Raw genomic sequence first — 25,052 nt, forward strand, 5'->3', positions numbered from 1 at the left:
CATCTTACTCTGTGGTGAGAGATAAAACTAAGAATGTCATCGAAGAAAAAGGTGGTGGACTTTAGACAGTTTTCCTATACAAAACTTGATGAAAGTGCTGGCAGGGAGCAGAGCAACCGGGAAGCTCCCGAGGCCAAGCTACCGGAAGTAGGCCTTGGTGGCGCAGATGATCACAAAGACCTTGAAATTCCTACCACGGCTGAATTCAGTAGTTGGTTTTGTGATCTTAGAAAAGATATTAAAGAGAATAAAGTGGAGTTGCTGGGCAGGATGTCTGAAATAAGAGATTTGGATGGGCTCAGGCGGCGAGTTGACCTCAATAACAAAGCCGATGCTCACGCGGAGACCATTCAGCAAATAAAGTCGCTGTGTGATGCAATGGTGGTGGAAAATATTGTCATGAAAGAGAAATTGGCTGATATGGAAAATAGAGCAAGGAGAAATAATCTGTGGTTTAAAGCAATTACTGAAGGAGACAACTACAGAGATTGCGAAGTTATAATTCAGCTTTTTTGTAAATTCCTACTGTCTAAGGCTGGGGAAGTGTTGCGTCTGTTGGTGCTAGATGGCTTCGCCCCTTTTGCCTCACCTTGTTCATGGCTCCTCGCGCTTCCCTTGGGAAAATGGCTGCCGCCATGTCTACAAGTCGACCCCTCCGGCGTCCCTGGAACAGCTATGGTGCTGCCTCCCTCTATGCTCCTCTCAAGTGCCTACTAGCATGCACGCGCGCACGCCACCCACGTCTTTATTTCAGCATGGCGCGAACCTCGGGGGCATTCCCCTCTACTGACGTCACGCCATCCGGGTATATAGCATGTACTTTGTTGCTAGCTCGTCGAGTTAGCAAAGGATTGTTTTCGGCCGGTCTAAGCTACTCTGCCGCTTCCGTGCTGCTGCTGGAAGCTCTCTCTCTGCCCTTCGGGGTATTGCAAACCTGGGTACCCGCTCCTCGGGGGCCCTCTGCTTTATTTCAGGTGCCTTACAGGGATCAGGTACTCGCTCCTCGAGGGCCTGCTCTCTCTGCCTCGGTGCCGCTACCAACTTCTTCAACCTAGTGGAATCGCATACCAACAGCAACCATCTACTGAGTAATCTAACTCTGTCTATCTCATCCACAGTACTGCCTTGCTGGGAAATCCACACCGGAATCCCCCTTTACCAACAGGGTGAGAAGGGTCCCCTCTGCCGAGGGTCCTGAGACTGCTACATCCAGACTACCTCACTACTGCCACCTCTGGTGGCACACTATAAGCTGTTTAATAAAAGAACTAAACTCTGTGTTTGTGCGTCTGCGTTTAGCCCAGTACTGCGGCGCCTCACGGGGCTCCTCCCCGTGGGCGTGGTCATCTGCCTCAGTACACAGGAATCCACCCAAACACCGCTTAACCATAACAGGAATACTTGCCTGAGAGTAAAGTGATAAAAATGGACAGAGCTCATCGATCCCTTGACAGAGGAGTGCCTAATAAACTATGGGATATAATTATGTGCTTTCACAATTTTCAAACCAAGTTAAACATTTTTAATGCTGCTCAAATAGACCTGACTTGGGATTGGTGAGGACAGAAAGTGACTGTTTTTTCAGATCTGTCAATGGCAATATTACTGAATAGGCAAGAATTGAGAGGTTGCAGTTTTCCTGAGGAAGAAAAATCATAAATATAGATGGCTGCATCCATTTGGCATGATGTTAACTTTAGAGGGGGATATCAACATGGCATAAATTGCTGGAAGATGCACAGGCGCTGGGAGAAAAGGGCTTTAGAGCCAATCTTAACCTGCAGACGGCAGCTAGAGCCTCTGTGATGAAAGGAGAAGCACCAAGATGGCAAACAGTGGGGACTGGAAGTAGCCAACTTCGAAAGCAACAGAGTGGAACTGTTTCGTCGGGTGAAGCAGCTTGAAGCATGGCTTTTGGCAGATGGTTCGGACATATCGTCTGGAGATCATTTCAGCTTTTATTCTAAAGTCTGTCTTGTAGGTTGCATGCACAAGGCTAACCACCATATTGATGACATTGTTTGAAACTCTGTGTGAATGGTGTCTGAGTCCTAACAATTTTTGATAACCGATGTGCAGAGGGTTAAGTTTTAACCATGATGATATTTTAAGTGGTGGTGTTTGTTGATATGGATTCAGGGAGGGGGAGTTTTCCGAAGACCCGCTGAGGTGGATTCCTCCCGTTGGAGTAGTTGTCTGCCTAAACTGATGGGAAGATTGGTTAAGGGAAGGGAGGGTGGGAGTGGGTGGGTAACAGATTTATGGGAAGAGCTGCAAGTTTGGGTAATTTGAGTGGGTCTGCAGAACCAGAACAGGTACCTAAACTATATTGGTATAGGAAGGAACTGCTGTTGAGAGGTGGGATCTGTCCCAGCCTGAGAGGAGGGGTGACACAGGTTTCGAAGGATATGCTGACTGTTGTCTTATGAATTACTCATCCCTATTTATACATCATGGCTAATGTTCAGATTGTCTCTTTAAATGTAAAAGGGTTGAATTCCTTCCATAAAAGAGAACTTCTGTATAGAGATATGGAAGTGCTCAGGGCTTTCATTGTGTTTATACAGGAAACTCATCTAAAGGCCCATTATTTATTTATTTATTTAACTCTTTTCTATACCGACCTTCATGGTAAAAACCATATCAAATCGGTTTACACAGAACGGGGGGTAAACTTTAACAATAAACAATCATTTAACAAAAGGAGCAAAGTTACAATCAACAAGGTGGATAAACTTGGAAGCTTAAGTAGCCGGAAAATAGGGTCAGAGGAGGCAGTTAACTAAGAATATAATAAGATTAGGAATTAGGAGATTGTACTTATTAAGTACTTAGAAGAGGTTCCTAGTTCCATGGCTTGTGAAGTATGGCTAAGGGCCATTAGAATGTTTCAGAGGCATACGGGAAGGCTTGACGGAAAAGCCAAGTCTTGAGTTTTTTCCTAAATGTTAGATGGCAGGGCTCCAGTCTGAGATCTGTGGGGATGTTGTTCCAGATGGTTGGGCCTGCTGTTGAGAAAGCCCGGTCTTTCATCATAGTAAGACGTGTGGCTTTGGTTGGGGGGCATTGGATATTGGATGATTATGAAAGGTTGATGGGCTCAGTCCAATATACCTATTGTTATTTTGCTGCTGGCTCTAAGGGAAACAAATATACAGGAGTTGGGATTCTTTTGTCAAAATATCTTGTTTTTGAAACTATGCCTAAGAGATCCCTTGGGAAGATATATTCTGCTTCAGATAATGGTAGGAGGAGACATGTATACACTTCTCAATATTTATGCTCCTAAAAAAGATCAGGGGAATTTTTACACTCACCTCCAAGCTATGATGGTGGGAAAGATAGAGGGTCACCTTATCTTTGGTGGGCATTTTAATCTGGTACAGGTACCCGCAATGGATAGCTGTCATTGGGGTATCATGACCTCAGCAGTGCACTGATTTAAAACACTTCATTGAGGCTTGAAATATAATAGATATATGGTGATCCAGATTCCCTAATTTGAGAAACTATACTTTTTATTATTCTTCACATGATTCCTACTCCAGATTTGATAACTACTTAATTGATAAAGAGTTAACTAATAGAGTGACGCAAGCAGAAAAGAGCCAATCACTTGATCCAATCATGAGCCTATTTGGTTAGAGAGAGTTCTTAAGAATTATGACTCGGGACACAGATTCTGGAAATTAATTGACACTTTATTGGATGATAGGCAATTCTGCAACAAATTCTCAGGCATGACACAGGAATATTTGGAAATTTACGATACTGGGGAGTCTTCTGTGAAGGAATGGGACTGTTTGAAAGCGTATTTACGGGATCATATTATTTTGAGAGCTTCATTCCTGAAAAATGAGAGAGAAGGTCAGAATACGGCAATAAGGGAAAACAAGAGATCTTGAAAGACAGCATTAAATTTCAGGGTCAAAGAATATACTACAGAAATTGTTGTTGGCGAGGGAGACATTATAGTCCTTAGAAACGCAAAAAATTGCCTATCACCTGGTGTTGGCTAAACAAACATTTTGAGGGAGGGAATAAAGCAGGGTGCCTTCTTGCTCGCCACTTGAAACAGATGTCTATCCATAACACCATTTAAAAAATTAAAACTATGTCTGGAGATATTCTAACTTCTAACAAAGACATTAAGGAGTATTTCCTGCACTTTTACTAAGAATTATATGGACCCAAACGTTCAATGTCTCATGAAGCAATTGGGAAATATTTGAACGATGTAGCGCTGCCACATTTGTCAGAAAAAGATAGAATTCTGGAGGTTATTGAGGTCATTAAGGAACCTAAGAATAGTAAATCCCCCAGATTGGATGGATTTACAGCCAGATTTTATAGATAATTTGTGGCAAATGTGGCAAGTCCCTTGACTAAAATGTATAACTTTTTTTTGAGGGGGGGATAGCTTACTTGTGAATCTAATATAGTAGGAATCGCTATCTTGGCCAAACCAGGGAAAGATCCCACAAACTGAATCTTATTGCCGGATTTCTCTAATAAATATAGACTTATTTTAGCTAAGGCTCTGGCAATCACCTAAATAAACTCGTGGTGGTGGTAATGGGGGGGAGTTGATACATTAGAATCAAGTGGGGTTTATTCCTGGCAGATAGACAGCAGACAGTGTTCGGGAAATAGTGGATATCCTGTAGTGGGCACAACAAGAAAAAATATCCTTGCTGCTCTTAACTATCGATGCGGAGAAGACTTTCGATATGGTGCAGTAGCCCTTCCTGTTTAATACAATGTAAAAGATGGGTTTTGGAGAACATTTTTTGAATTGGATTGTAAGACAGTTTAAGAGCTCAGCGACCTGTCTGCTACAGGACACTTTCAGTTGCCCTCCCACCTTACTTCACGATTGCAAGCTCAGGAAAAAGATTTAGCATTTAGAAGATAACAATAATACATTTTTCTAATATCCTGGCTTCTAAGCACCAGTTTACCCTAAAGAAAGTTCTGTACCTTGGGTGAGTTCACACATGCCATAAACCTTAGTCTGCTTAATATATTAATACTTATGGCTAACTTACTTACCCCTGGTCCTAACTTCAGGCGATTTTCCCTGTTTACCTCTGAAGCAGGCTCCGACTGGAGAATGTGGGCAGGTGAGGAGACGACTCTGGGATGGGTTCTGGCCGAGCCACTGGCTGTCTTGGGGCTTGCTTCTGGGTCCCTTCCCGTACTGGCAGAATTGTCAGGTTGCTCTTGGCTCCCCGTCGCCTCAGACTGCTCACCACCATGTCTCGTCAGATTGTCTCCTCTCTCCAGACTCCTGGCCACACCTAGTCTTCTCCCTCCTTGATAGCAGGTAGTGCTGGTCTGCTTCGGACTCCCCTTTTCCTCTTCCTTTCCGGGTCACTCTTCTGGTTTCGCCTTCAGGATTGCTCTCAGGGTTCACTCCTTCAGGGTCTCACTCCCCTTTCAGGGGCTCACTGTGAGGTCCTTCTTCCTCCTTATTTGCCCCCCTGTCTTATACTTTCCAGCTGATAAATGTGCATAAAATCTTGCATAATCACATGGTAGGTGGAGAGTCTTTGCCGCATTGCAGGTCTTTTTCCCCCTCCCTATTTCTTTGGGGGAGGTCCTGCCATGTTACAGGTCCTTTTTCCCCCTCCCCATTTCTTTCGGGAGAGAACTGTCATGTCTGTATGCCAAACTGTTATGCCAGAGTGTTTTTCTCTATCTCAGACTGCCCCCCTCTCTTCCAAGGGTGGGGGTCTTTCTGACCTCTGGACTTGGTTGCCCGGTCCCTGACTCTGGCTTATGAGCTTAAGTTGTTGCTTTGTCTCTCTTTTTTTTTTTTTGTTTAAACAGGCATTTACAAACAGACAGATCTAGTTAATGTAACATTCAGTATAAAGTTCTCATCAGGGCAAGGTTTCTTCTTTTTCTACTGAGATAGTGCTTTTGGGGCCTGTCAGTATTTGACTGCATATTTCTTGGTTATTATATTTCATATTTGCTGCTTTCAGTGGTAAAACATGGGATATCTCCTACAGGATTAAATTATATATGACTTCCTCTGCATGTATTAAGGTTAATGGTGGCTATACTAATAGATTCTCCATTTGGCGGGGAACTAGATAGTGCTGTCCACTTTCTCCCCTTTTATTTGCATTATTCTTGGAACCGTTTGCCTCTAAAATAAGAATAACATTCAGGGTTTTAAGATAGGAAAAGGTGAATATAAGTTATCACTTTTCACTGATGATATCCTCTTCAAATCACCAATTTTGTGGGCACTATGGAATTGGTAGTGCATGAGATATGAGAGCTTAGTAGTGTTTCTGGATTCAAAATTAATTGGGACAAGTCTGAAATATTTAATATTTCCGCACTGCAAGCTAAAGAGGATCTGCTGAAATCCAGATATTTGTTTACGTGGGCTCCTCAGAAGATTAAATATTTAGGGATATATCTGGGGAAACAATTGAAAGATCTTTATTCTTTTAACTATCCACCATTGATGAGGAAAATAATGTAAGATTTAGCAAAATTTCTCATTTTCCTGGTTGGGCTGGATTGCGATCATTAAAGTGAATATACTACCAAGAATGGGTTACTTGTTTCAAACGTTACCGATTGGGGTGCCAGATCATATGCTTAAGATATGGCGGAAGAGAATTTTTGACTACATTTGGAGGGAGAGACCTCCAAGAGTGTGGCGTAGTACTATGTATTCTATCAAATTGAAAGGGGGTCTTAGTGTTCTCAATCTTGCTTGGTATTTTGTGGTATCCCAATTTAAAGCTATTGTTGATTGGCATAAGATGCAGGATGAGAAGCAGTGGACATTAATGGAGTAGCACTGTGTGGGGGAAATGCCCTTAGGAACTAGGGTCTGGCAATGAGACATAGTTGGCGGGAGTTTGGATTAATGGCACCTAGTACTTTTAACACCCTGGAGGTTTGGAAGAGATGGCAGAACAAGTTTTCTGGGAAGAGAGAGAGAGTATATTTTCTCCACAGATCTGTTTCGCAATAAAACCTTCTCTCTGTAACTCCCTTTGGGGTCTTTTAAGGCCTGCAAGGCTTGTGGAATTACACAACTGGAAAAGGTATGGCATTTGGGGGCATAAGCTTCTGTGTAAGGAATATTTATCCTATCTACAGCTTAGCCATTTTTTTGAGATCCATTAAAGCCAACTCTGATTTAGGTGTGGGGAAATCTTTTATAGAGTATCTTTGTCAGAATGCATTGAGAGTTAAAGGGGTTATCTCCAAACTATATGGGGTTTTAAATTAGCATACGAGTAAGCCTATGCAGGAGGTGGCATGGGAAATGGACCTGACTGGGGAGCTGTATATTTACATGCAAGTAAGGCTTCTGTTTCTGTGATACTAATGGAAAAGAGCTATAAAGTTATATTCCATTGGTACCTCACCCTGGTGAAACTTCATAAGTGTTATCCTGAAGTTAAGGATGAATGTTGGTGGGGGTATATGCAGAAGGGGACATTTTATCATATTTGGTGGTCATGTGTCAAATTAACTGAATATTGGAAAGAAACTGCTGTATTATGTACAAATATAGTATTAGTGAGCCCTAAAATGTTTTTATTGTGTTTCCCTGATGATCGTTAACGATAATTATACCCAACGTTTACTGAATCAAATATTTCTAGCAGCAAGGTTTGCACTGACTCATTGCTGGCAGCAGCTAAATGTCCCTGCCATTTCTACTGTAGTGCAAAGGTTAAACCATGTTTATCTGATGAATGAATTGATCGCAATTAAAAGTCAAAAGTGTAGTAAATTTGAACAGATCTGGGGAAGGTTTGAAGTATGGAGAAATAAACTTGAGGAAGGCATACAATGGCAATAAGACCTTAGAAGAGTGCTAGTCGTGTGTACCACTTTCTGGTTCCATATTTCCTTTGAGCTATTATTAGTCCTTGATCCTATGTCTGGTAATGGTACTCTCTCTTGAGTACTGAAAATGGTTTGTGAATTTATTATGCTTGCATTTATCCCAAGTGTACAATTCATGAAAATTAGGCTACACAGGGTGGAAGGGGAGAGGAAAGGGAAAAAAGGTAAAGAAAATGGGGATATCTGTTTGTTATCTTGTATATTAGTAATCATTAATATAATACACAAGGGTTGGATTTAATCTGTGTTATATATGTTAAAGTTATTCGGATGTGACTTCAAGTTGTAATGCTTATGGTTGTTTGATACAATAAAAATTGTTAAATATAGAAAAAACAAATGGCCAATGGAATCTATCGAAGGCTTTCTCGGTGTCCACCATTAATAGCACAGCCAGAATATTCCTCTGTTGCGCTTTCCAAATTAACTCCAGTACCTTCCTGATATTGTCAGAAGCCAATCTCCCTAGAACAAATCCCAATTGGTCAAATAAGCTAAGGAGCCACTGCACCTAGTCTTAACACTAATACCTTAGCTAAGATTTTTAGATCTATATTAATCAATGAGTTAAGTCTATAGGACCCACAAAGTGTGGGATCTCTATCCCACTTTGCCAAAATAGTTATTCTTGTCAAATTTGCACTAGAAGAAATGATACCCCCACTTCGCAGAGAATTAAACATTTTAACCAGTGGCTGTGTGAGAACGTGTTGAAAAGTTTTGTAGAACTTAGTGGTAAAGCCATCCAGTCCCAGCGATTTACCCACTTTTAAATCTTTAATTATCTGGGTCACTTCAAATTCCGACATTTCTTTATTGAGTCTCTCTCTCTAAGTTCCTCAGATAAGATCAGGAGATTAATATCCTCTAGATACTTTTCAATATCTTGCTTACCTATAGATATGTCAGAATCATAGAGCTCTTAATAGAACTGTATAAATCTTTTACTAATATCCCCTGTATTAGACAGAAATTTACCTGTACCATCATGGTTTTGAGTGGCCCTCTCTTTGTCTCTTTGCCAACACTCACCCTGCCTTATTGCTAAACTCAAAGTCCTTCTGCTTAATTAAATCCAATTGAAAAGCTATCTTAGCTCTAACTCGCATAACTCCTTTTGTGCTTCCTTTAGGGTCCACAGCCTATGGGTCTCTGGGGACCGCTTATGACTCAGTTCTAGTTCAGCAATCTTTTGCATAAGTAGTAATCTTTTCCTCTGCCTTTCCTTTTTGAGAAATGTGACACGTGAGATTAGTTTCCCCCTAATAACCGCTTTCAGACACTCCCAAACTGTCCCAAATGAAACCTCTTCCGTACTATTGAGATACAAGTAATTGTATATGTCTTCTATAAAAGATTCATTGAATATCTTGTCATCTAGAAGCCTATTGTTTAAGCATCAATACCTTTTACCCCATCCCTGCATTTTGTTTTCAAAGATACCCACCCTGGGGTATGATCTGACCAGTTGATACTACTCAGATCAGCTTCTCCTACAAGGACCACCAAAGCTTTATCTTTTAAAAAATAATCTAATCGTGAGTACGACTTGTGGGTCTGAGAATAAAATGTAAAGTTCCGAGCTGTCTACCAATCCACAGTCCGTGATCATGGTTCTGGCGTTTTGAGAGTGGGTTTGGCGGTGTCCCGCCTAATTGAGTGGTAGCTTTGGTACGTCCCATGAGTCTGGGCTGGTTTGGCTGGATGAAGAAGAAGGTGAAACTTAATCTTACCTGATAATTTCCTTTCCTTTATGTCCAGCCAGACCAGGACCCTCCCTATTTGCCAGAGTGTTTCTCCTCTATCTTTTTGAGCATTCTTAGTTTAGGATCCTTAATGGAAGAGTTGGCCTCAGTTACACTATAGTTGTAATCAGGTAAGGATAATTAACTCCGTTTCCTTGTTTGTTTAGAGTGTTTTGTTCTTATATGCTTGTTCCCTGGAAGTCCAATGGTTTTAGGGCAGTGGAGTTTTGTTTTGCCCCTCATTTAACGTCTTACAAAGAATATTGGCAGTCTGAGTAGAGAAGGGACTTTATAAGAGGTGATGTCAGTGAGCCTTTTGTTCTTTATCCATCTACTGGCTGGGGGTATAACCCATGCATTTCAACTGTTTTGACTGGTTTCAAGGAAAGGAAATTACCAGGTAAGATTAGATTTTACCATGTTTAGAAAATATGCTTGAAATGACAGGGTTGACTTTATAGTTAGGGTATTATTGCACAAAGAACTATAATGCTGTATTTATTTATTATTTTGTAAAATCTTACTCGTCCTGTGCTTTTGCTGTTGGCAGAGACAACACTGGATGGAAAGAAAGTTTTAATTGTTGGTGCTTCTGGGATGCTGGAAGCGGCTTTGCAGTGCCTGTTGCAGAGGAATGGTGCCTTGGCAGTGAGCTGCCAGTGGGAAACACAGAATCTTCAGGACAAGGTATACATTTTTATAAGCGCTTAGTATAATAATTAATTTATATTCCATTCTTTGTGACTGGCCGACCACTTCAATGCAGATTACATTCAGGTAGAGTAGGTATTTCCCTGTCTCCAGGGGGGCTTACAAAACAGGTCCTCATTTATTAAGACTTTTCTCCCATTCTTTGTCTGTGGGGAATAAAGCTTAGTAAATCAGGCCCTGAGTTTGTACCTGAGGCAATGGCGGATGAAGTGACTTACCCAAGGTCATGAGGAGCGGCACCTTGCTTCCCTGGTTCTGAGCCCATTGCTCTAACCACTAGGCTACTCCTCTGCTCAAGTAGTTTCTGTATGATTTTGGAGTTGTTTTAACATTTTATCCAACAGGATAGGCGTTCGCATAGATTTTAAGCACTTCCAGATTTCTTCATGCACATTTCTGATTTGTCCTGAGAAGAAACTGCACACAATGAGAAACACGGAGGTACCATTTTTGGATTTTCGTTTTGAATTCTTCATATTCTATTTATTTATTTATTTATTTATAGATTCTTATATACCGTGGTACATATAGTTATACATCACCTTGGTTTACAGTGAAACAATAAATTAGCAACAGGCTTTACATATAACAGGTTAAACAGAAGAACATTTAACAGCTACAGGCTTTACAAAAATAACGGGTTTCAAGGGTAATATGCTAACTTCATTAACTATGATAACCAAAATATATTAATTTTCAAATGTTACGCAGGAGTAATTGACTGTCAAAGCTATATAAGCTATATAGCTATCATAAGCTATATACGCTTATTTTTCCCCCTTCCTCCCAGTAAACTTTGAAAAAAAAATGACAGAGAAGGGGATATTATAGAGGTTTATAAAAATATGAGTTGGGTGGAACAAATAGGTAGGGGAGCGTCCTACCCTTTCAAATAATTCTAAAACACGGGAGAGTCCATGAAATTAACAACCAGCAAATTTAAAACAAATCATAGAAAGTATTTTTTGCTCAGCGCAGAATCAAGCTGTGGAATCTGTTGCTAGAGAATGCGGTCAAGACAACTAAAAAGAGATTTGGACAAGTTCCTAGAGGTAAAGTCAATAAACAGTTATCAGCCATCACTTATCCCTAAGGATGATCAATAAGAAATAATCTATTTTTCGGCATCTACTGGATACTTTTGACTCAAACTGGCCAGTGTCAAAGACAGGGTTCCAGGATCAATGAGCTTTGATATGACCCAGCATGGCTCTTTTGTCCTTAAAAGGCTGTTTTATATCTGGTTAATGAGATACACATTCATTTCACCGTTCCTGTTTAGAACGAGAGAGTCCTCTCTTGGAAGGTGTCAGATGGGAGGGCCAGATTATGTGACAGGCTGCCTCTGGTTATATGTACTCTTAGGGCCGGATTTTAAAACACCAACGTGCGCCAGGACACGAGAAAGGGGGAGGGGCTAGAGGCCCCCAGCACAGCGGCCATTTGCCGCTGTGTTGAAGGATCACGTGCCGGCGTGCGCAACCTACGCCTGCCCCGAGGCAGGCGCAAAAGGTAGGACAAACATTTTGGGGGTGTTAGGATAGGGCTAGGGGGCGGGAAGGTTAGGGGAGGGGTAGGAAGGTTAGATTAGGGGTTTGGAAGGTCCCCTTCCAGTCCGAAGGTCCCCTTCCAGTCCGAAATTGGAGCGGACTGGGAGGGAACTGGTCAAGGCAGCGGGACGTCGGCCCGCGCAGGATGCACAAACGTGCACGCCGACCCCTGATTTTATAACATGTGCAAGCCTGCGCGCACATGTTATAAAATCGGGCAGCCATGTGTGCGCGAGGGGTAGCGCGTGCACGTCTTAAAATCTACCCTATAGTGTTTCAGTTGTTGTAAATCCTTGGACAAAAAGAAATATCATATATCATACCTGACAAGGTCAGACATGGGTTTTTTCTCCCTACCAGTAGATGGAGTCAAAGAGCAACTAGATTGCTGACATCACCCCTTATAGGGTCTTGCGCAGCCTGCAGCTCTATAGAATTTCTCTGTCTTCAGTAGATTGTAGCTGTGTAAGCCCATGCAGCTGTGGAAAGAGAGAAATTGCTCCTTTGGAGACAGGTTGCATTCTCTCCCCCCCAGTTTTGAGCGGGTCCGAGCAGGGGGTTGTCAGCCCCTTTTAGGCATCGATTCTGTTCGCTGTGCAAAAAAGCTTGCTCAAAGGAAAAAGAGGTTCAGGTAGCAGCGATTTCCTGCTACAGAGGGTTGGTTAAAATCCTTTAAAATCTCAGCTGAATATTTTGTGTTTTTTTTTTTTTTACTTTGGGCCTGTGTGGCTCCGTTTGAACCTGTGAGGGGAACTTTGATCGAGGATCTCATGCTCAAAACTGCCTTTCTTAGGTGTGAGTTGTTCAGCAAGGTGCGTATATGAATTGTAGGCTGTGTCGTGAGGAGAACCATTCTGACCTTTTCAAACACAGGAGTGTTGATTTCTGCAGTGCCACTCTTTTTGTCCAAGGTGGTGTCGTCATTTCATGTGGGTCCGGTAATTTCTCTGCTGACTTTCAAGAAGTCAGGCACTGTGGAGGATGGTAAGGAACATCACCTCCTAGATGTATGCAGAATTCTATTGCGATATCTAAAGGTCTTGAACAATTTCAGAAGATCAGATCATTTGTTCATTCTTCTCAGTGGCCAGAAAAGAGGCGAAGCTGTGTCAAAGTGGATTAAATGCTGCAGTAGGATTGGCCTGTATCTCTAGGGAACTTGTGTATCCTAAGGAGCTCAGATTTAACCAGGGCATAAGTGACTTCTTGCGTGGAATATCATGATTCTGCCAGAGGAAATATGCAGAGCAGTGACTGGGTCCCTCCTTTGTTTTGTTAAGTATTTTACTGCTTGGACATTCAGGCCAGAGACTGATGATTTTGTTGTGAGGTCCTTGAGAGCAGGTATAGCAGGATCCCATCAAGTGCGAGAGTTGCAATGGTACATCCCAAGTGTCTAGACTGGTCTGGTTGGACAAAAAGGAAGGAAAAATTTGATCTTGACTGCTGATTTTCTTTCTTTGAGCACAGACAAAGAACCCTTCCAATTTATCTTTCTGCCTGCTCATCTGAGAGAAACTTTCAAAACAAAATGGTTGTACATTTAGGGGTGAATTTTCAAACTCGCATGTGGACGTACATGTGCGCGCGCTACCCGGCATGCACACATGTACGCCCAATTTTATAACACGCACGCGCATGTTATAAAATCGGGGGTCGGCGCACGCAAGGGGGTGCACACTAGTGCACCTTGTGCGCGCCGACGCCTGCAGGCTTCCCCGTTCCCTCCCCTCTAACCTAACCTACCCACCCCGTCCCCTAACTTTTCCCCCCTAGCCCTACTCTAACCCCCCCCCCCCAAAATCTTTTAATACCTTTTGCGCCTGCCTGGAGGCAGGTGCAGGTTGCGTGCACAGGCACGCAACCTGCACCTGCCTCCAGGCAGGCATGCGACCTGCCTCCAGGGCCGGCATGCGACCCTCTGACACAGCGGCAAATGGCCGCTGTGCCAGAGGCCTCTGGCCCTGCCCCCACCCCTTTAGTAAATCTCGGGGGCTTTACACGTGTCGTCGGGCCTTTATAAAATAGGCCTGGCGCACGTAAGCCACTCTATGCGCGTAAATCCACTGATATACATGCGTAGAGCTTTTAAAATCCGACCCTTAGTGTTTTCCTGTTTGGGGGTTGATTTTATTTTTATTCCTTCAGTGACAGCCAGTGCCCATTAACTACCTCCTTGCTTGTTTGGGAGAGAGAAAATGTTTATTTGCTTTGATATAGAAATACTGAAGAACTAGAGGCTGCATGAGACCCTATAAGGGGTGATGTCAACATTCTAGTTGTTCTGTCTATCTGCTGGTAGGGAGGCAAAACTGTGTGTCTCTGCTGGTCTGGTAAGACTAGAGAAGAAAATTAGCAGGTAAAACCACATTTTCCCTTTTCTGTTTAAATTCCCCATTGTGGGTAAAAAGAGACTTTTTGTTCATCACCTTACCTATATCATTTTGATTTTATATAGTAACATTAAAAATTACTGCAGAAAAAAATTCAAGTGGCCCGTCCAATCTTCCCAGTACATTGCCTAAGGTAGTAACTGCCGCTCAATGCACATTACCCCATGCCTTCTATTAAGAATAGTAAATGCTGCACCAGGCAAGTTACTCCAGTTAACATAGGTTACCTCTTTTCTTCATTTCCATCCTTTATCCACTAGGGATCCTCTGTGTTTCTCCCACGCCCGTTTGAATTCCATTACCATTTTTGTCTTAAATAGCTCTTCTGGGAGGGCATTGTATGCATTCACAACCTTTTCCGTGAAGAAATATTTCCTGACCTTCCTGAGTCTGCCCTCTTGGGGCTTCATGTTATGTTCGCTAGTTGTACAGCTTTCTTTCCATTGGAAAAGCTTTGATTCTTGTGCATCCTCTGACCCCCCCACTTTCCTCCATGGTTATTATATTTAGGTCCTTCACTCTCATCTCATAAGTCTCCCAGTGCAGACCCCATACCATTTTGGTTGCCTTTCTCTGGCCCGCTTCCATCTTGTCTTTATCCTTTTTGAGTTACTGTCTCCAGAACTGAACACAGTACTCCAGGTAAATTAATTATTCCTATTTTATCATACTCAAGAATAGTCATGTTTAAATAGATTACATGGCACATCTGATGTTGTAGAAATGTCTCTCACTTTGGGAAGGTTAAGTTTTACATGCTGCAATCATTACAAGTGATACAGGATTGTTACGTAATACAATGATATTTTGCTTCTGCTTCAATTGCATTTATGTCCTCTACATTAATTGGCAGGATTTTGAAGAGACAAGTGAATCGTTAATAATTTGGGTATGATTATTATAACTTATGAGGCTTCCATAGATGATGATATGAAAACAGAGAAGGCAGCAGGCTTTCATGACTAGTACCAGTGAATGCTTTTTTAGGTTTGGTCTTCCTTCAGGGTCCATTTGGTTTAGCTTCCTTCACCATCCCCTTTGGCAGTTCCATACTTGTTATCCAGTCAAAAATAGCAGAAACCTAATTGTTACCACACACATTTTTGTTTCACTATAAAAAATTTTATGTTTGCTCTGTAGGTCAACACTTAAAATCTAAGCACACCAAAATAGGCTGGATCTTGATGTGTTCAAGGAGTTACCTACTATAGCATACACGTGTGGATGAAACATACATGATTGAGTGGTGAACTCTTTTTTGCCTCCCGTTTTACCCTAAGTACTTACTCCGACTCCCAGACAGGATGTTTGGTGTTCTCACTTTATTTTTCGATGCTGAAAGTCTCATGAGGATCTGGCCTAGATAAGTTTTGAGACCTTATTGGGTTGATTATAATATTTTAATTGCATATAAGAAAAAATTATAAAAAGAAGAGATGCATTTTTTAGATGTTTTGAGACAATATGACCTATGATATATATAAGGCTGAAAAGTTATCTGTCTAAATGGTTAACTGATGATATTAAATACCATATGCAGCTAGAATTTAGCTGCATAAGCCGAGGGTGTTCCATGGGCGGTTGGGAGGCATTTTGGGTAGTAGTTGAGTTACTTATGCAGCTAACTCTGGTCGTGCTGTAGGGCTGTCCTAAAGTTAGCTGGATATGCTTATTTGGACTTAGCTCAATAGCTATATCTGGCTAACTTAACTAGCCGCTCTGCGGCTGAATATCGGCCCCAATATCCCTATTATGACATTATTATATAATGTTCTGCTGCAGGAGTATCCCAAAATTGATTTGATTATGGAAGGGAGAGAACCCTACATTGATTTAAATTTGAGGATTGGCAGTCAGTTTGGGAAAAATGCACTCCAAATTCCATATGTTCTTATCTGGCTATGGTAATCTCTTATACTGCTAAAATTATATATGTGATGAATAAAGCAAAAAACAAAGCCTTAAAACTTACTTCGTAAAACTAACTTCTGTAGTGCACTTCATAAATACCCAGTTGTGATCAGGAAGTGTTATCTGTCTCCCAGAGAGGAGAAGGAAGTAGGAGGAGACTGATAGTCCAGTGGCCATAATATTCTCATGTCCCTGTTAAATGTCCCTGAAAATGCTATAACATAAGAATTGCCATACTGGGTCAGACCAAGGGTCCATCAAGCCCAGTATCCTGTTTCCAATCCAAGCCACAAGTACCCAAACATTAAATGCATCTTAAGCTACTATTGCTTATTTCTTAATAGCAGTTTATGGATTTTTCCTCTAGGAAATTATCCAACCTTTTTTTAAACCCAGCTACACTAATTGCTGTAACCACATCCTCTGGCAATGAATTCCAGAGCTTAACTATGCGCTGAGTGAAAAAGATTTTTCTTCGATTCATTTTAAATGAGCTACTTGCTAGCTTCATGGCGTGCCCCCTAGTCCTTCTATTATCTGAGAGAGTAAATAACCAATTTACATTAACTTTTTCAAGTCCTTTCATGATTTTGAAGACCTCTATCATATCCCCCCCTAAGTCGTCTCTTCTCCAAACTGAACAGCCCTAAATTCCTTAGCCTTACCTGAGGGCAGCCATTCCATGCCACTTATCATTTTGGTCGTCCTTCTTTGCTCTTTCTCCAGTGTAACTACCGTATTTTTCGCTCCATGACGCACTTTCTTCCCCCCAAAAGTGGGGGGAAAATGTCTGTGCATCTTATAGAGCGAATATAAAAAAAAACCTAAAAAAGTAACTACAACCCCCCACCATCCTGACCCCCCCCCCCCCAAGACCTGCCAAACGTCCCTGGTAGTCCAGCGGGGGTCCGGGAGCGATCTCCTGCTCTTGGGCCGTCGGCTGCCAGTAATCAAAATGGTGCCGACGGCCCTTTGCCCTTACTATGTCACAGGGGCAGTCGACGTCCCAATTGCAGGAGATCGCTCCTGGACCTCCGCTGAACCACCAGGGACTTTTGGCAGGTCTTGGTGGGGGGGGGGTCAGGAGGGGGGGGGGTTGTAGTTAATTAAATTTAAAGGGTTGGGATGGTTTTGTTTTTTTTGGGACAAAAACATTTTTATGCACTCCCCTAATTTGCTCCATAAGACGCACAGATGCCTGGGAACAGAGCTGGTTTAGCACACTTTTTTTTTTTTTTTATTTTCCCCCTCTGAATCCTAGGTGCGTCTTATGGAGCGAAAAATACGGTATATCTTTTTTGAGATGTGATGACTATAATGGCACACAGATTTCAAGATGTGGTCTCACCATGGAGCGATACAGAGGCATTATGACATCCATCGTTTTATTTGGCATTCTCTTGTTAATAATTCCTAACATTCTGTTTGCTTTTTTGATTGCCACAGCAAACTGAGACGACTATTTCATTGTGTTATCCACTATGACGCCTACATCTATTTCCTGGGTTATAACTCCTAAGATAGAACCTAAGATTGTGTAACTATAGCAAGGGTTATTTTTCCCTATATGCATCACTTTGCACTTATTTATTTATTTATTTAACAGTTTTATATACCGAAATTCTTGTAAGAGGTTACAAATCAATTTGGATGTAACTTGTCCACGTTAAACTTCATCTGCCATTTGGAAGCCCAGTCTTACAGTCTCGCAAGGTCCTCCTGCAATTTATCACAATCCACTTGAGATTTAACTACTGTGCATAATTTTGTGTCATCCGCAAATTTGATCACCTCACTCATCATAATCCTTTCCAGATCATTTATAAATATATTAAAAAGCACTGGTTTAAGTACGGATCCCTGAGGCACTCCACTGTTTGCCTTTTTCCACTGTGGAAACAGACCACTTAATCCTAATCTCTGTTTCCTGACTTTTAACCAGTATGCAGTCCACAAAAGGACATCGTCTCCTATCCTGTGACTTTTAGTTTTCTTAGAAGCCTCTCATGCGGGACTTTGTTGAACGCCTTTTGAAAATCCAAATACACGACATCTATCGGTTCACGTTTGTCCATACGTTTATTCACGCCTTCAAAAATATATAGGAGATTTGTGAGGCAAGACTTCCTTGGGTAAATCCATGCTGGCTGTGTCACATTAAACCATGTCTATCTAAATGTTTTGTGATTCTATTCTTTATAACACGAATTTTCCCGGCACTGAAGTCAGGCTCACCGGTCTATAGTTTCCTGGATCACACCTGGACCCTTTTTTAAATATTGGGGGTTATATTGGCCATCTTCCAATCTTCAGGTACAACAGATGATTTTATTGATAGGTTACAAATTAATTGAAATAGGTCTAAAATTTCATTTTTTAGTTCTTTCAGAGCCCTGGGGCGAATGCCATCTGATTCATTTGATTTACTACTCATTTCATTCTGATCTACCACATCTTCCAGGTTCAATGTGATTTGGTCCAGTTCATCTGAATCATCACCCTTGAAATCCATTTCCAGAATGGGTATCTTCCCAACATTCTTTTCAGTAAACACTGAAGCAAAGAAATTGTTTAATCTTTCCGCAAGCCCTCAATCATCTAATGGTCCAACCAACACCCTCGTAGGCTTTCTGCTTCGGATATATTTAAAAAAGCTTTTATTGTGAGTTTTTGCCTGTACGGCCAATTTCTTTTCAAATTCTCTCTTAGCCTGTCTTATCAGTGTCTTACATTTAACTTGCCAATGTTTATGCTTAATCCTATTTTCTTCTGATGGCTCCTTCTTCCAATTTTTTGATGAAGATCTTTTGGCTAAAATAGCCTTTTTCACTTCACTTTATAGCTATGCTGGCAATCATTTGACCTGCCTGCCACCTTTCTTAATGTGAGAAATACATTATGGTCTTTGCTTCTAGGATGGTATTTTTTTTAACAATGTCCACGCCTGTTGCACATTTTGTACCTTTGTAGTTGCTCCTTTCAAATCTTTTTTTGTTTTAACTATTTTTCATATTTTATCAAAGTTTCCCTTTTAAAAGTTTAGTGCTACAGCTGTGGATTTGCTTACTTAACCTTAATTAACCTTCTGTATATAATTAACCTTCTCTATCTCTCTCTATTTCTTACAATCTCAGTTCATTAGCCCTTGTTAATTGTAACTGCCTCTCTTCATCACGTTATTTTTGTTTTTGGTTGTATTATTCGCACCCCTGTTTTCTGTAAACCGACATGATGTGAACGAGTTCATGAATGCCGGTATAAAAAAAACCTTAAATAAATAAATAAATACTGTCCCCCTTCCAATCATTAATTCAAATTTGATCATATTATGATCACTATTGCCAAGCAGCCCCACCACCATTAACTCTCTCACCAAATCCTTTGCTCCACTGAGAATTAGATCTAAAATTGCTCCCTCTCTCATCTGTTCCTGAACCAATTGCTCCATAAAAATGTCATTTATTCCATCCAGGAACTTTATCTCTCTAGCATGTCCTGATGTTGCATTTACCCAGTCAATATTGTGGTAATTGAAATCTCCCATTATTACCGCACTACCAGTTTGGTTAGCTTCCCTAATCTTCTCTTAGAATTTAACTGACCATCTGGCCATCTTCCCCGACACACAAGGGATTTCTACCCATAAAGATTCAATTGTGCATTTAGTCTCATGCAGGATCTTTATCCTGTTGGACTCTATGCCATCCCGGACATAAAGCGCCACACTGCCTCCCGGGTGCTCCTCACTGTCATTGCGATATAATTTGTACCCCGGTATAGCACTGTCCCATTGGTTGTCCTCCTTCCACCATGTCTCTGAGATGCCAATTAAGTCTATGTCATCATTCACCGCTATACATTCTAATTCTCCCACCTTACTTGTTAGATTTCTAGCATTAGCACAGAATCATTTCACAGTGTGTTTTTTGTTTGTATTAACATTCCACTTTTCAGTTGACAGGGATAAATTGGAATATTTTAGCTCAGGTGAGTTTTTAATTACAGGCACTTGGACTACTTTTCTTATTATTGGAACCTCTCTGTTGGGATGCTTTAATTTTAAAGCTTCAAGGACACCGTTGTTTTTATTACAATGGCAAATCATCCAATTACTTTTTTTTAAAAGCCAAAAAAGGTATCTGTGAAAGATAAAGGTAGTCTGCTGGCTGTTTATTCCTTTATTGCATAATGATTTTTTTTTTTTAATGTTTAAAAAAGAATTTGTGTTCAAGAACTTGGCTTTCTCATAGATCACCATAAGGTGGCAGCAAATTCTTAACATTAACATTGGCTGATGTTTTGTATTTTTAAGCATCTTTATGTTTTGGGTTTAATATCTGCTTAGGCAGGACGCAGCGAGGCTGTACGCTCAGGTTCAGGAATGGCAGTGTTTTGAAAGAATACCTCTGTTGGGCCCATTGGCAATCTAATGTTTTTGCAGCTGCTGCTGTTATTGTTAGCTCTAGCCCCGGGAAATAATAGTAATCTTTCCTTCGTTTGTGTATATAAGCGGCAGGCCATAGTGTTCAAAGCACAAATAGATCCTTAAACTATGAAAACATGAAGTGCAGCTTTAATTTCAAATTGACCCCGTTATGAATTTGCAGTTGGAAATAAAATGTCCCCAACTATAGGAGCTCCTCTATTGTCTTTCTCTGACTAGGCTTCAGCACTGAATGATGAGTTTATAATTTTCCTGTAAATTTCTTTTTAAATGTGCTTACCTTTTGGTTGGTTGTGATGTCACCTAGTGACCCCTTAGTAAAGGGTTAAAAAAAAAATATATATATATATATATCAAAAAAATTCCCAAAAGGAAAAAAAATATTAATGATGAATGTTTACATTAAAATAATGCTTTATTCTTGAATTATAAATATTAAAATAAATGAGCAGTACCTAATATAATCATGTTTAATATGTTTGTATAGGTACATGTTGCTCAGTATTTTTTTTTCCTTTTGGGAATTTTTTAATATTATTTCATTGAGCACTTGATATCTTATAAACGTTGCCCAATTTCTAGATTTTTCTAATATAATATATTTTTTTAACTTTCCTGTTTCTGTTCATACGCTATCCTGTGAAGGATTTCAAAGGGGCGTGGGATAAATACTGTGGATCCATAAAGTCTAGAGGATGTGAATGAAGAGAAGAGGCATGGGGGTGGCTTGAGGGAATGATGGCTACTACCTGGAGATGAATATCCTTATTCAATAATGCGACTCCAACATTGCTCTATGCTTCAACGGCAAGAGGAAATGTGGGAAAAAAGGATTTGCAACCACATAAAAGCAGGGGAGTAGCTTGCTTGTTACGGCAGTTACTACCCCAAACCAAAAATACCGGATACTTCACTTTCAATGCAAATCCAGCATAGCTCTCTGCTTCAACGGCAGGGGAGGAAGTTTGACACTTCACACAACTTCAGGAATGAGAGCCCTCTCAGCGTCTGGTCCAAAACACTGGAATTCTCTCCCTCCAGACCTACGGCTAGAACACTGCCCGGTTACTTTTAAGAAAAGACTCAAAACCTGGTTGTTCAATCAGGCCTTTTCCCATTCAGATAATCCTCTGAATTAAATTCCTCCCCGTTCCTCAGCAGTATTTACACTTTTCCTATTCATTCATATCTCCTTAGTCAAAAATTTCATGTTCAGATTTGCTCCTCTACTTAGCTCCTGTTGCCTTCACTACGGTTCACATACCTAATCCTCACTCCACTAGCCGTTTATTATATTTGTACAGTGACACCCTTATGCCCCTCTGTTCCAAGATTTCAGTTTGGTGCTATACCTTAGCGTCAACCCCTAGTTTTCTGTTGCTTAGTCCAAGACCTAAGCCTCTGCGATCACATATGTATTATATTTACGCTCTTTGAGACATTGTTTTCTGTACAAATGTTAAATGTTATTCTGCTTGTTTTTGGTTAATAAGATATTTTATTTTAGTTCTTTGTAATTGTTTCACATTTGAAGCTCTGTCAATGTTCAATGTAATTGCTTTCATTTACTGAAGCACTGTTTCTGTTCAATGTAAACCGAACTGATTTGTAAACCCTTACAAGAATTTCGGTATATAAAACTGTTAAATAAATAAATATCCAGCATAGCTCTCTGCTTCAACGGCAGGGGAGGAAATTTTGACAATTTACGCATATCCAGCATAGCCCTCTGCTTCAATGGCAGGGGAAGAAATTTTGACAATTCACGCATATCCAGCATAGCCCTCTGCTTCAACGGCAGGGGAGGAAATTTTGACAATTTACGCATATCCAGCATAGCCCTCTGCTTCAATGGCAGGGGAAGAAATTTTGACAATTCACGCATATCCAGCATAGCCCTCTGCTTCAACGGCAGGGGAGGAAATTTTGACAATTCACGCATATCCAGCATAGCTCTCTGCTTCAACGGCAGGGGAGGAAGTTTGACACTTCACGCATATCCAGCATGGCCCTCTGCTTCAACGGCGGGGGAACAGGACTGATACTTCACTTTCAATGCATAGCCAGCATGGCTCTCTACTTCAACGGCAGGGGGAATGAAGCAAGGTGGATCTATATTCAGGCAACAATCAACAAGGACTGAATTACACAGTCTGAATAAACAGATAAGCATGGGTGCAGCTTGCTTATTGCGGTGGTTAATACCCCTAACTAAATTAAGCTATTTCACTTAGATGCAGTTCCAACACTGCTCTCTACATTAATGGCGGGAGTGGAAGGGAAATAGAATAAAAAAAGGTTACTAAGAGCCAACAGAAACAGATAAGTATGTGAGAGAAAAAAAAGTGCGAAAGCTTGCTGGGCAGACTGGATGGGCCGTTTGGTCTTCTTTTGCCGTCATTTCTATGTTTCTATGTAACTACATAATGGAATTGGTTTCTATGTAACTACATAATGGAATTGGTAGTCAACCTTCTGAAAGCACGGGAGAAATGTGAAAGGGGACAGATTTCACTCACCTTTCCCAAGGATGCAAAAGATCTTTGCTCAAGTTCTGCTCCCTCTTGGAAACAGGATGCTAGAGACACTTGATCTTCTTAAGTCCTGATCTGAGAAGAACTAGTCAGATGTTCAAAATCTGTGTTACTAAGCATGTTATCAGGATGAGATCAGTGCTTTCAAGATGATCAAATGATTGATAGATACCAAGAAGAGGTAAAGAAAGCAGAGAGGAAAGTCCATTCAGTGTGCGATTGTGTGTCTGTCTCACAAAGATCTCTCAGCATGCACTGATGGAACAAGTAAAGCTGGCATTGATAAACTCCCGGGAACAGGATGGGATGGCATTTCCATTTGTGCATATGTATGCGTCTATAGTTCAAACCCTTTGGTTTCACTTTTATAGTGCACGGTGGTCCTTTTCAGTAGAGTATTAAGGATGGAGGGAATGTCTGGCAGTCAAATTTATAAATGTTGGGGTCAGAAAGATAGGATAAGTAGAATTAGGTCCCTTTCCCTCTCTGTGCCCTCCCCTACTCCTTTCTAGGTCTCTCTGTCCCTTCATTTGTTTCTTTTCCTTTTCCGAAGTCGTCATCCAATTGCTATGTTTTAGGTTTTCCCAAAAAGAAAAATAAACAAAATAGGACCCCCCCCTCCCCCGCCAAATCCAAAACCCCAGTCTTTCACTGCAGTGGCAGCACCATAGTAATGCATACAGCTTCATTCTCTGTATGACATAAAATAGAAGACAGCGGCTGAAATACAGTATTCCTTCGTAAAGGTGAATTTTAAAAGCCTGATGCACGCCAAAACTGGGAGATATGCGAATATATCGGGCTGATATGCACTGAGTGGATTTTTAAAAACCGCCCGAGTATGCACAAATCTCCCGCTGTGTGCTCAAATGAAAAGTTCCAAAAATGGGGTGGATCGTGGGCGTTCTTGAATTTGAACTTCAAATTAGCATGTAAATACTGACACGCACAAGCGCGCACCGGGTTCCCTTGCCGCGTGACTTTACTTCTTCTATGGAGGATGTGTAAGTAATAAAATAAAGATAAATAGATCGAAGAAGTTTTAAGGGTCGGGGCTAACAGGGGAGAAGGGAGGCTTTGGAAGTCCTTTCCCTTACGTGGGTGAACTGGGAACAAACTGGTGAAATGGGTAGACGCAGCATTTGTACGCATAGGTGTGCCTCCACTTAAAATTGTATGCACATAGGCGCACGTTCAGGCTGTGTTATAACATGCGCGTATGTTATAAAATGTCCGTGTCCTTGGGCGCGAGTCGACGAATGCGCGCACATGTGTGCCTGCGTGCCTGTTTAAACGTTACCGTCATAGTTTCTCCCCTGCCATAGGAAAGATCATTTTCACTTTTTATAACCCCGCCCCGCCTTTATGTGTTTAAATACTACTGTCAGCTCATCCCTTTCGTCTCCTCTTAATTTTATTTGAGTTATATTTCGCCTTTCAGCCATTTCATAGTGGGTTACATTCAGGTACTGTAGGCATTTCCCTGTCCCCAGGGGGGCTCACAGTCTAAGTTGTACCTGAGGCAATGGAGGGTGATGTGGCTTGTCCAAGGTCACAAGGAGCGGCAGTGGGATTTGTAAGCTGGCTTCCCAGATTCGTAGCCTGCCGCTCTAACCACTAGACTACTCCATCACTTCTATGCTAATTAAATGCATCTTCTTCAACCTTTCCTCGTAGATAGGGTCCTTCATTTTCAGGTCAAATTGATTTTCACGGATAAATTCCCAGGTTTTTGTTAAGGTGGGCATAGTTTAAACTTATTTTCACCCTGCCTTAATAAACAGATGCAGGTCTGCGATGGCTTTCTAGCACCTTTTCTCCCAGAAGACTTACAAAGGGGCATGAACAGGAACTGGGCCCAGATTGTACGTGCA

General features: G+C 41.3%; 1 protein-coding gene across 1 annotated transcript in view; it reads left to right on the forward strand.

Moving 5' to 3' along the window:
- Positions 1-25,052, forward strand: part of MTHFD1L (methylenetetrahydrofolate dehydrogenase (NADP+ dependent) 1 like) — a 623,332-nt gene that overhangs the window by 25,662 nt on the left and 572,618 nt on the right. Inside the window, exon 7 of the mRNA XM_029596548.1 lies at positions 10,186-10,322. Coding sequence (XP_029452408.1) covers positions 10,186-10,322 — 137 coding nt within the window. The remainder of the gene's footprint in view (positions 1-10,185; positions 10,323-25,052) is intronic.

Source organism: Rhinatrema bivittatum, chromosome 3 (genome assembly GCF_901001135.1).
Source record: "Rhinatrema bivittatum chromosome 3, aRhiBiv1.1, whole genome shotgun sequence".
Taxonomy (NCBI): Eukaryota; Metazoa; Chordata; class Amphibia; order Gymnophiona; family Rhinatrematidae; genus Rhinatrema; species Rhinatrema bivittatum.